General features: G+C 35.6%; 1 protein-coding gene across 1 annotated transcript in view; it reads right to left on the bottom strand.

Moving 5' to 3' along the window:
- Positions 1-839: 839 nt before the first annotated feature.
- CFAP47 (cilia and flagella associated protein 47) overlaps positions 840-13,709 on the bottom strand; it is a gene marked incomplete at both ends in the record, with an annotated part of 352,044 nt that continues 339,174 nt past the window's right edge. The window contains 4 exons of the mRNA XM_081125415.1: positions 840-1,052; positions 4,603-4,771; positions 8,997-9,158; positions 11,036-11,207. Coding sequence (XP_080981541.1) covers positions 840-1,052; positions 4,603-4,771; positions 8,997-9,158; positions 11,036-11,207 — 716 coding nt within the window. The remainder of the gene's footprint in view (positions 1,053-4,602; positions 4,772-8,996; positions 9,159-11,035; positions 11,208-13,709) is intronic.

The raw sequence follows: 13,709 nt of genomic DNA on the forward strand, positions 1-13,709 counted from the left end.
CATGATCTCACTCATATGTGGAATCTAATGAACAAAATAAATAGATTAACAAAATAGGTCCAGAGATATGGATGCATGGAACAGAATAACAGATCTCAGTGGGGTGGTGGGGGGGTGAAGGGACAGGAAGAGACTAACCAAAGAACATATGTGCACATATGCATAACCCATGGGCACAGACATAAGTGGGGGGAGGGCCCGGGGTAGAGCGAGGGTTAGGAGGGCAGGGACAAAATGGGGAACATCTGCAATACTGTCAACAATAATAAAAAGAGATCATGAGCTATTGCTATGAAACATTTGATCTCACGTAAAGACATTTGATTTCACTTCAAGGTGAAAAAACATTAGAAAGCAAAGAGTTTTTGCGCTCACTGAGAAATTTGGGTAAATATGGTCGGTAACATTCTATCTGCCCCTTGCTTACGCATTTTTAAAAATAGCTACAGGTCTTGGCTGGGTAGTTCAGTTGGTTAGAGCACTGTCCCAGTACCCCAAAGTTGCGGGTTTGATCTCTGGTCAGGACATATATAAGAATCAACCAATGGATGCATGAATAAGTAGAACAACAAATCGATGTTTCTCTCTTTCTCTAAAAATCAATAAAACATCAATTTTAAAAAAATGAACCAATTCCAAAATTTGCATCCCATCCATGAATTTAGAAATTAGGTATAACATATTCAAAAAATAGATTTACCATTAAAAAATAAAACATATAAGGCCTATTATAATTGAAATACTATTCCTCAGAAATAGTCAAAAGATGAAATAACAATCATGAAAGTATGTCCAAGTCTACTTAAGACAAAGAAATATTTTGGAGGAAACATTTTTATTTATTTATTCTTCAACATCAAAGGAGCACCCTTGATGGTAGAGGACACCCCTGTCCTTATGATGTTAATATTTTCTTTGATAAAATGGTGCTGAGTAACTGGCCTGTTGTCAAACTCCTCGTTAGTTGTGTCGATTTTGGCTTTTACATTCGTTGGTGGCATGGTGACTTGAGGTAATCCATTGACAGCATACAAATAGTACATATCCTCTGTCTGGAAACAAAGGGAGGAAGACATTTTATACAAAATATGCAAGGAGTGAGAAAACTGTAGGAAAAAGTTTACCAAATTAACACTTCTCCATTTAAGGTACAGGAAAGGTCCAAATGTGAAACCACACAGAAAAAAGCAAGTAATTAACGTGGAAAATAAGTTCAGGAAAGCATTTTGTTTTATGCATTAAAAAGCATTCACTAAAAAGTCTCTCACAGTTGTGCCCTGTGAATGAACTAAGCATCCACCCGATGGAAGGGGGAGCAATCTTCTGGTTTGCATGAATCTGTTGCCCAGCAGAACTATAACTAATGGAAACAATACCTTGCAAGGTGAACCCATACGTGAGAACTTAAGTGTGGCTATAGAACCCACTGGTAAAATGTGTGGAGCTTCTTTTTGTAGATTATGAAAGTACATAAATTAATATGACCATTTGAAATTACTGAGGAGCATGGTGTAAAATTATTAATGACAATCATAATCTAAATCCAAGCCAGTACAATTTATACAGGGATTTATTTGAAAATCTTTCATTTCTTCTGCATTATGCACAGGACTTCAATATTAAATTAGGCAGTCTAGTATTTTCTGCGTGTTTATGTTCATGCTTAAATCCCATTGCTCTTGCAGAATTTCCTGATGCTATCTGCGTTCATCTAGGATGTCGTCCTTGCAGTAAGATTTGTACCATGTATGGTAAGAAAATTCATTTGGGGTAAGTCCAGGCCAAGTGAGTACTGTGGTAACGTTAGGGTTTAACGTCTATCAAAGAAAGTTAAATGCGGGCATTGCTTGCACTTCTGGAATGGCCCTATTTTAATCATAACTGGCCCTTCTATCTAGTGTTCATGGTAATTATGTATTCAGAATCAATGAGTCAAAAGTGGAACTAAGAGCCCAATATAACAATTGAGTTGAATAACATTTTATTTCACATAAGGCTGTTCGATTTGAAAAACAAAGCTACACTCTGCTGATTGTGCGTATGTCATTGTAAATCTTTATATTGCAAGGGACCCACTTCATGAGGACACGTGGGAAGGCCACATCAAGAGGCCTGCACGGCCCTGGCCGGGTGGCTCGGTTGCTCGGAGCATCATCCCGTACACCCAAGGTTGTGGGTTCGATTCCTGGTCAGGGCACATACCCAGGTGGCAGGGCTCCCTGGTTGGGGGGAGTATGGGAGGCAGCCCATCGATGTTTGTTCCTCTCTCTCGGTCCCCCCTTCCTCTCTCTCTCAAATCCCTATGCGTAGTTCCCATTTATACCCACTAGGTTTCAGACAGGAGTGGACACCCCTTTATGTAGCTCACTCAGGTGTACCCACTGTGTTGGTCATTAGTGCAGGTCTCTTTTTTTTTTATCCTTACCTGAAGATGGTTATGATTTTTGTCTTTTAGAGAGTAATAGAAAACATGTGCAGATAGCAGGATGTCTGGGATTTTCTTCAAAATAATATGGAAGGTGGGGAAGCGGTGGGAATATACTTAAAACACAATTGGCCAGGAGTTGCTAAGTGTTCATACTGGATGGTAAGTGCATGAAGATGAATTATTCTATTTCTACACATATTTGGAGTTTTCCATAATAAAAAGAGTATCAACAAAATAGTGATTTCTTACACATGTTTCCATTTCAATTTCGCCCACTTAGGTTTTATCAAACTGTACCACTTCATGACTAAATGAAAATGTCATATTCTTAGCTGATGCCACATGCCAACTTATCCTCTCACAAAAACCTTTCCGTTCCGCTGCCAGTGATTGAATTGTCAAATCGACACAGGGAAACCAGGCACAGATTTGGTTGGCAAAGTCTCCTAAGCACTTAATTTCAGAAATGTCCACTGGACACTAGATAAAGTGAACACCATTTTAATTTGGAAATCTCCTTTTAAAGATGTCCTTTAATCCCCTTAGATTAAAAGTATGCCCTTATTTCTTGCAAATTAGGTACCAACATGATCATTTCCAATCAAGTATCAATGCAGCAAAAGGCTGTGTGGAGCAAGAATCTAGAGGCTTTATATGATTACCTGGGCTGCAAGAACTCTCAGAAAGATGACAAATACAAATACTTTTCTCAGGCAATACTCAACATTATTCTTCTCTCTGTTCATTAAAGCAGTAACAACACATTTTTTCTGCCCACGGCATTGCCTAATTAGTGTCTTATTTGGAAGTCTAGTGATCACTTTGGTATCAAAAATTGTATGATGAAACATGACTACAAGTCCTTTGTGTCTGTGCTATTGAAATAGTGGCGTTTTTTTAAATAAATAATTTGAAAGTTGCCTTTAGCCTAAATGTTGTTAGTAAAATATATGTGCAAAATTTTATGGAGACATTTTGCTTCCTGGGTAAATTTTCAAAATTGTGTTTATGTTAACTCTGTTTTTAAAATTTATCTTAATTGCTGAAAGCATTACAGATGTCCCCCTTTTTCCTGCCATTGACCCCTCCACCCCGCAACCCCTCCAGGCCTTCCCCATGCTATTGTCTGTGTCCATGGGTTATGCAGATATGTTCTTTGGTTAATGTCTTCCCACCCCACTCCCCCTTTCCCTCTGAGATTTGTCAGTCTGTTCCAGGCTTCCATGTCTCTGGATCTACTTTGTTAATCAGTTTATTTTGTTCATTAGATTCCACATATAAGTGAGAGCATGTGATACTTGTCTTTCTCTGACTGGCTTATTTCACTTAGCATAACACTCTCCAGGTTCTACCATGCTGTCTCAAAGGATAAGAGATCCTTCCCTTTTTATAGCTGCATAGTATTCCATTATGTTAACTCTTAATGAAATTATCACTTTAACCGACTTTTATATTAATGAACCATTCTACATTGTGTTTTTTCAATTCAAAATAAATTTTACCTTCTGTTTAATTTTCCTCATTTTAGACTTTAACATTTTGACAATACCTTACACCTTAATTAAAGGTTCTAAAAATCTTGCCTGGCTGGCGTGGCTCAGCGGTTGAGCATCGACCTAGGATCCAGGCGATCGGGGTTCGATTCCCAGTCAGGGCACAGGGCACAGGCCTGGGTTGTGGGCTCGATCCCCAGCCGGGGGCGTGCAGGAGGCAGCCGATCAATGACTCTCATCGTTGACATTTCTATCTCTCTCCCTCTCCCTTCCTCTCTGAAATCAATAAAGATATTAAAAAAAAAAAAAAAAAAGGTTCTAAAAATCTCTATCTCAAATCACCTAAGGTCCTTGAATAGGTTATTATAGAAAATATTATGTTACTATACAAATAATTTTGCAGTCATTATTTGTCTCTTCCATGTTTCCTTAATATGGAAGGAAAATAATTTCTTACTTCCCACTGGTGATGACAACTTTTTTATTATAGTACATAATTTAAAGTTCTTCACTGGACAAAAGGATATTCAAATAAGACAGAGCAGTTGAAATATGTTGACTTTTGCAAGATAATGTTGCTATTCTTTATCTGTGATCATTGGATGTAACCTTTCCTCCCTAGATCACTTAATGCCTTTAGGGACATCAAACATCCTTGAGTACTGCTTTTATAGAACTCACCTGTATTACTAATTTTGCTTTGTATTTTCTACCATACATTTGGGGTTTAAAACCCACCATGAGGGTAATGCCATTACTGTCAAAAGGAGGAATTTCTCCAGACTGAGGTTTTACGAAAAACTCAGGATCACTGTCAGGTAGGAAGTATGCAATGAATGGATCAGCATATCTGAAACAAAAATATAAATATCATCTTTAAATTTTATCATTACCCCATTCTCGTTGTGAGAACTTGATGCACAGAGCTTACATCCTGCTGTGCTGGACTACAGTGGAACACCCAGGCTGCCATGCAGCTGTGAGTCTGATACTTGTAAGTTGATGGAATGCTCACAGAGTAACAGCGAGGAGGCATTTGAAAAATTACTGAAGAGTGTCATTCTTCCCAGGATGACAAAATGAAATCTTAAAGATGTTTTTCAATCACATCTTATATGTATAGTGTACAAAGAAAAAATGTTTTTCCTATAAAAACTGGAATAACCCAATGTCCTAAATGAAAATTCAGTCATTTGTAAAGAAATGCATATTTGAAATGCTTGATCTCAACAACTATTGTAAAGCCACTGTTTTTACTACTATCCCAACGTGATATTTGCTCCCTCTCGTTTTCCACTTGTGAAGTGAGATGACAGTAGGTTACAGGCTCATTAAAGATAATCTGGGCCTGAAGATGGGTTGCTATGATCTGAAGTGAAATGAGTGACATTTAAGATTAGAGTGGCCATCTTCCTGTCAAGGGTGATTACATTTATGATGAAGGCAGTGAACGAAGTTGAGGAATTCTTGGTAGAATAAAGCAGGAGAGAGGCACAGTGCATGGGAGGTTGTGAGAAATTTAAAATCCAAACTGACAGGGGAGATGCAGGTACAAGGTAAAGAACAGTTTCCTAGAACAGATCTACCAGTGAAACATAGAAGATATGGAAGGTTCAGGTTGAGGCTTACTCATCCATTCAGCAAATGTGTACTGAGTATCATGACAGAAGTTTAAAAAGTGGACTTTGGGTATGGATGGCCTAGAATGAAATCCTAGCTCTATCTACGTGCACGACTTCAGGCAATTTACTTAGCCTTTCTGTACCTCAGTTTTCGTATCTGTTAAATGAAGTTAATTCCATAAAGCCATTAAATCAGTGCCTGACACGTGGAAAGAGCTCTATAAGGCTTAATCAAAACTGATATAGTCATCATTATGATTGTTGTCGTTTTGAAACATTTTATTACCAGTGCTAGGCATTGATGGATAATCCAATTCTGAACAAAGTCCAGTACTGGAAATACAAAAGACAGAGGAGATATCAGAAAGAAATGAAACCTATATATTGGCTGAGAAGATAAGGTGCATGCTTTAAAAGAAAAACAACAATTACTGGTTTACATAATGCTATAGGAATTTAAGGTCTGACTGGTCAAGTAAAATTTTATTGTGATGAGAAGAACAACGAGTAGAATTCAGAAGGTTGGAGAGGTGATGTGAAGGGCATTTAGAAGCAGAAAGAAAATGAAGACAAGTGAGAAAGAGTAATGGATAAGACAGGCTCTGATAATAGTCACTTTTTCCCATAAGACTGAAAAAGATGATCTATTTTAGACAGCAAAGAGAGAAAATGTGGAAGGTTTGAGTGAGCTAGGACCATGAACTGCATATACAATTTAGATGCCACCTTGGCTAAGAAACACAGAACTATCAAATGCTTTTGACAAGGGAAGTTATATGCATGTTAATAACATTGTTTTAAGGAAATTGGTTTTACAACAGTGTATAAAATGGATTGGAAGGAAAGAAACTACATAAAGAATTAGGAGTAGCAAATGGTAAAAACATTGTTTATAATTGAAAAATATAATTTGGGGGTCTTATTCCAAATGTGTTTTTCCCCCCAATATTGCATTTGAGCAAATTATTGGTTATGAGGAAATCAGATGAAACTATTCCACCAACCCTGGGAAACTTTTTGAATGCATTAAATAAATTTACATGTAAACCAAAATATCTAATAATGAAATATCTTTGGAAGTTGTAAATAAGACTACAATGGATTCAAGACAGCTAAGTGAAACCCAGTCTTATCCAATGCAAGAGCTCCAAATACAACAGGTGAATATACATTTATGTGTCCACCATTCATTTCAAACTAAGTACATAAAATGCATCCAGTCATGCCTGGTACCTTTGTGAAGTTAATTTTTGTGGTATATACAAGGACTAGCATGAACCACCATGAAACACAGTTGGAGGACTGAAACTCCTTGACTTTAAGAATTACTGTAAAGTTACAGTAATTAAGACAGTGTGGTATTGGTGAAAGAATAAATAAATAGAGCATGGAACTTAAGAGACTCCACATATAGTCATAAATATAGTCAACTTATCTTGGAAAAAGGAGCAAAGGCCATACAATGGAGCAAAGACGGTCTCTTCAACAAATGCTGCTGGAACAACTGGACAGACTCATGCAAAAATATTAATCTAGACACAACCTTACGCCCTTCTCAAAAACTAAGTCAAAATGGATAGTAAACCTAAATGTAAAACACAAAACTATACAACTCCTAGAAGTTACCATAAGAGAAAATCAAGATGACTTTGGGTATGGTGATGTCTTATTAGATACAACAGCGAAGACATGATTCATGAAAGAAAGAATCAAGACTCTGTGAAAGACAATGTCAAGGGAATTAGAAGATACCCACAGACTGGGAGAAAATGTTTAAGGAAGACACACCTGATAAAAGACTTATATAAAATATACAAAGAACTCTTAAAATTCAACAATGAAGAAACAAGCAGCCCATTTTAAAAATGGGCCAAGGACCTTATCTACACCTCAGCAAGGAAGATATGCATACAGCAGGTAAGCATTTGAAAAGATGCATCCCATCATATGTCATCAGGAAAATGTAAACTAAAACTACAATGAGACACCACTACACTTCTAGTAGAGTAGCCAAAATCCAGAACACTGGCACCATCCAATGCTTGTGAGGATGTGGAGTAACAGGAACACTCATTTGTTGTTGGTGGGAGTGTAAAGTGGTACAGCCACTTTGCAAGACAATTTGGTGATTCCTTACACAACTAAATACGCTCTTACCATAGGATCCATAGGATCCAGCAATTGTGCTGCTTGGTATTTACCCCAAAGAATTGAAAACTTTATATCCACACTAAAACCTGCACCCAGATGCTTATATCAGCTTTTTTCATAACTGCCCAAAACTTGGAAGCAACCGAGATGTCCGTTAGTAGGTGAATGGATAGATAAACTGTGGTACAACCAGGCAGTGGAATATTATTCAGTGCTAAAAAGAAATGAGCTATCAAGACATGGATAAACCTCAAGTGCATATTACCAAGTAAAAGAAGCAAATCTGCAAAGTCCTTATACTGTATGATTCCAATTATATGACATTCTGGAAAAGGCAGAACCACATTGAAAATAGAAAGATTAGTGGTTGTCAAGGGTGGGAGAGAGATGAACAGGGAGAATACAGAGGACTTTTAGGGCAGTGAGAATACTCTGTGTGACACAATCATGAATATGTCATCATGCTTTTGTGCAAACCCATGGAATGTTCAACACTAAGAGCAAACCCTAAGGTGAACTATAAACTTTGGGTGATTATGATGTGTCAGTGCAGGTTCATCCTTGTTAAAAAAGTGTACCATTCTGGCCAGTGATGTTGATAATGGAGGAGACTGACTATCTCTGCGTGTGTTGGGCAGGGGGTGTCAGAAAAATCTCTGTGCCTTCCTGTGAATTTTGTTGTAAACCTAAAATTGCTTTTAAAAAAGTTTTGAAACAGACATACTTAGTGACTTTATTTATATGAAATATCCAGAGAAGGCAACATTATAGAAACAGAGAGCAAATCAGTGCTTTCCTGAAACTGTGCGTGAGAGTGGCTGTGATTGCAAAGGGGCTTGAGGGCAATTTGGGAGGGGAGGTGGGAGTGTAATAAACCTGGAATGTGGTTATGATAGAAAATTCTATAAATTTTCAAAAAAATTACTGAAAGGTACACTTACCAATGGGTGAGTTTTATGGTATGTACATTATACCTCAACCCATTAAAATTTACTGGAAAACATTCCATTTATCTTTGAAAAATACATTAAAACACCATTTGAAAAACAAATAGAAACATTATCTTAAATTTCAATATCTAATTATTTACTTTTGCTTCTTGTTTTTTGTTCTTCACCTTGTAGACCCTATTTTCAAATAAAAATTAGGAAATATATAAAGCTTTGAGTCAGAAGCAATACTGCTCTGGCTTAACCAGCAAAAGATGACATAAGAGAATTTTTCATCTTAAATTTTGTTTCCCAGTTCAGCATAAATTACATTCACAACGCCAGTTACATACTCTGGCTTGATATATAGTACCTTTTCCGACCAGACAGCCAGAAATCAGTAATAGCTTCCTTAAATAAGCCACTCCCTTCAATATCAATGACATCATCCACATCGGGCTCAGTAGCAACCAATGTCATGGGAAAGTTCCAGATCCCATCTGTTATGCACTCTATTTTCAGTGTAATTTGGGACCTGGAATAGAAAAAGAGATTAGAAAGGATACTACAGGAAAACAAGCAAAGAGAGTACAATACAGCAGGTCAATATCTAAGGGTCAAAATGTAAGCAACCACTGTGGTTTCAGTAAAAACACTGTGACTTTTTTTTAACCTGTGTTAAATTAGAATCATGACAATAATAACTACCAACCTCTTAAGTATTTGTATTAAACCCTTGGTCATTATTTTTATTATGTATAACACCATTCTGTGAAAGGATGGATGCTAAAAATTACATGAACATTATGTTTTCCTTTTTACCTTGCCAACAAGGAAGACAAGAATTGAATTTCATACTTATTTTAATTATCCAGGTAAAGCACGGTTTGGGTACAGTTATTTTTTGTTCTTCTTTTTCATAGTTTAGGGCTATTGGTTTTACTTTAGTTTTTCTCATTTAACTGTGTGTCTTGCAGTGAACCATCTCAAATATATGTGGAAGAAGGAATGATAAAAGTAAATGAACTTATAAAAATATGCACAAAATAGAATTATTAAACTACGTCAGAACATGACACAACATGCACAAAAATTTATGCATCACGCATACAAGTTGTCCTAAATAAGTTTCTCAAATATTCACCAAGAAGCTCTAAATCCACAAAATGTTAAATGAGTATAAATTCATATTGGTTCTGTTCATATTCACTAATGATAACATTTTCCCCTTCTGGCGTTGCTGGTAATTTCCGTATCACTAAATTAACACACTACAAAGCTAAGTGTGTAAGACTACTGACAAATAAACATAGAAAACTATGAAAATTAAAGAGAAGATAAAAGAGCATAATGTCAGTGTTTCGAGTGTACTTTCTTCTTGCAGCTTGATTTTATTACTGCTTCCTGAAGAGAAACCTGGTATCTTTTAGTTATTGGCCTGAATATTGAAAACCACTTCAAATACATGCCTGGTTACATCAGATCCATAGCTAAGCTATAGAAATGATTAAAGGCACAAGTAATACTTTCAATTGTTTTTTTCTTTGCCAGACTGTATTTTGTACTTTGTGCATATTGTGGTTCTGATCAGTATCACTGCATCAAGATATAAATAAAGCACAATTTCAGATGTGACCTGACATATAGTATTTGCAGGTGCTAAGTATTAGTTGCCTGAAAAGTAAATATAAAGACCCTGGATGGGGCTTCCCAGTGGACAGACATTTAATGCTTGCTATTCTAACAAATTCCAATATAATCTTCTTAAACTTTACTAAAGTATGTGCAGAGTTATGGTTTTAGGTGGTAAAAAAGGGGAATGACAGCAATTATAAAGTGGAAAGAACATAGTTTAGGATTTTCATCATTTGAACTGGTTCTGAGAAATATCAAGAAACATCATGTATAGTGCCAAGCCAGGATTTCTTTTTGTTTTCATTTAAACATTTTATTATTAAAGTATAGTCGGCTTACACTATTAGATCAGTTTCAGGTGTACAACATTTCTGATTCGACATTTAGATACCTTACAATGTGAGCGCCACATTAAGTATAGCAACCACCTGTCACCATGCAAAGCTATCACAATATTATTGACTATATTCCCTTTTCCCTTCTTCATATTACAAAGCAGATTGTTCTCTTTTGTTAATATTATACCCTAATGACCTTAGGGAGGTCACAATTAGGGAAGGATATCTTAGATTTCTAATCATTTGGACTCTATTTTCTCATCAGACACTTTTCATAGCTTGATAGCTAGAAAAATAACCTAGCTCAAAATATTTACGTTAACAGCATCAAAGAAGTAATGCAACCCAAATATAGAAAAATGGAAAGAAAAATAAACATTATTTAGTTTAAAAGAGTAGTAATATTGTTTAAAGAAAAAAGGGGTAAAAGCAGGTTTACTTCAATGGTTTCTTTGGTGAAAATATCAGATTGAAGTCCAATGTTATCATTTGAGCCTTGATATTATAAGATCTCTTCATCGCATATATAGCCACGGAGGGCTGCAATTCAGACCTCATATCTTCAGATTCATATAGAATTTCATACTCAAATTCACGTTTTATAGGTATACCTAGGAAAATCAAGATTAAAGTGCATTTCATTTCAATTAAATATTTATAGATTGGACATAAGTTACATGTCAACACTAATCATGCACAGGCATTTAGAGGCAAGGAGAGGGTAGATGTTATTTAGCTTTGTGTTCATATACCTAGTATATTACCCGGTGCATAATAGTAAACAGTGTGTTTTTGTTAAAAGGTAAATAAATAAATGAATGAATATAGAAAATAATCACCAAAGATAATTCCCACCATCTTTAAATCTTTAAAATTCAGATCTATAAAACAAGAAATAGCCAAATGGAAATGAATAATAAATATTTACTGTAAAATACAAATAATATGACATGCTCTATATAATAAATGTAGTATAAGCCTATAGATATAATTTATAAAGAAAGATTTGAATTAAGTTTAAATAAAATTAAAACAGTATCCCAATGTATTAGGGCAGGAGTTTCAAGTTCTGGTTTATTTTGCTAAAAGAGAAAGTTCTTCATGTTTTAGTCTTGGGTTATTACAGACAATATGTTTAACTGTATTTTCTTAACTAGTAGGTTACCAGAGGAAAGTTACAGGAGGGTTTTGTTATATACATGTGAAAAATATTTTAAAGCCAGGACTGGCACATAGAAGAGAAGCACAAATATCTATTATATTTATTCCCCAAATGCATGTAAGGAGCTCCAATTCCAAATCAGGGAGTTTGTTGCACGTGGGTCATGGAAGAAAGGTCAGAGAACCATGACTTGACCTGGTCAACAGCTGAGCTAATTTCTAGTCTATCTCTAGTGTACAAGGTAAATGTGATCCTTGGGTACACAAAAGTGATGGCCACCTTGCTCTAAGAAATCCTAACAGAAACCAGACCGCTTTTCAGATACAGCTGATTATAATTTCTGCAATAGAACTCCGAAAAATAGCCTGGGTATAACAAGCCAAAGTCACATTTAATGGTTATTCAGCAAATCTTACTAATGTAAAATAAATGGCTGACCCATACCATCACAAGATTTCTTTTTTCATTTTCCACATGTGAAAATAAATCTCTGACTTTCTGAATTGCTGGTTTTATCCTGTTGACAAACTGGCAACTGCTGTTCCTATCGATAACCTTCTTTGCTGTAGCAAAATCAGTATGTCTACATATACTGTACCTATTTATTTTGAGGATGGGATATGGAAATGTTCCATAGGAAGCCATATTCCATACAGAGAAACAAAATTTAAGAAATTGAAGAGTGTTTAATGGGAGATGAAAGTCCCATTGCATTCAAATAACATACTATTTTTAAAAGCAAATACTGAATGTAGTTGAGATTTGCATCTGTTTCTGCTTAATTACTGAAGCTTTTATGGGAATGGTTGCGTCAGAATGAAGATAGGAAAAGAGAAGTTAAATTTAGTTTCAGAAGCTTTGAACCCCCTGTGGGGAATCTTGTCGCTATGGATGCCATAATTCCAATCCTGAGAAGTTCCACCGGTACAAAATACAGAAATGCTTATCAGCTAGGGGTTGGAGTGGGGTGGGGAGGGGAGGAAGCAAGTAGAAACCATATGAGTATATTTTTCAGACTATACATATCCCCCTTGCCTGTAACTCAAATATATTACTATGAGTATTTAAGGGAGAGAGACAGAATCATGTTGAAGAAAATCATGATTAAACTGACATTCTGCAGTGTCTTAAAGCTGATCTGTTGAGTCTCTGCATTTTATTGGAAAAGTCATATTACCAAGTAAGAAACATGCCTTTTGCTATGCTCCTAATTTGGAAAGAATCTATACAGTATTTTTATGTGAATTGGGTTGATAAGAGCTAAATCACTTAGCCCAGTGTAAATTAATTATCATCTGATTGTTGGATACAATTATTCTCTCATGACAAGCATAGCTCATAAGTTTAAGAGAATAACTGCACATTTCTAAAAAAGGGTGTTTAAATAAATGTAGTTTCCCATAGTACACATTACAATTTCAAAGTTATAAGTCAACAGTCCTTGGGACTACTGTAACAATTTTTTCAATATTGGAGGAAAATTGTCCTTTTATAGAAAACCCTTAAAAAAACACTTGAATTCATGAGATTAATAGTCAGGATAAATATATATTTAACTTCAACTGTGTTTTAATGCATATGTAAATATTTACTAGCCTCTGTTTTTTTCTATCTTACAATAGATAATGGTTATCACATGCTTGTTTTAAAGCACCTCCCATTTTCAATTGTGTCCTATTTTCTGAAGATTTTCATGAATACTAAGACCTATGAATTTTGCCCCAACTTTCTAGCTTTAGCTAAATTAATGAACAAGAGGCAGATAATTCTGTTTTCACATCCAACATCTAAACGTACTTTAAAACCATAACATTTTTCTTATCATTTACTCATTTTTTTATTCATTCAGTGAATAATAATTGAAAGCTTTCCTTAAAATGATGGGTCTTGTCCTCATGGAGCTTATGATTGAGAGGAAAGAACTGCCAAAAAACTACCAACGATACCATTA

Source organism: Miniopterus schreibersii, assembly GCF_964146895.1.
Source record: "Miniopterus schreibersii genome assembly, chromosome: X".
In the NCBI taxonomy this organism is placed as follows: Eukaryota; Metazoa; Chordata; class Mammalia; order Chiroptera; family Miniopteridae; genus Miniopterus; species Miniopterus schreibersii.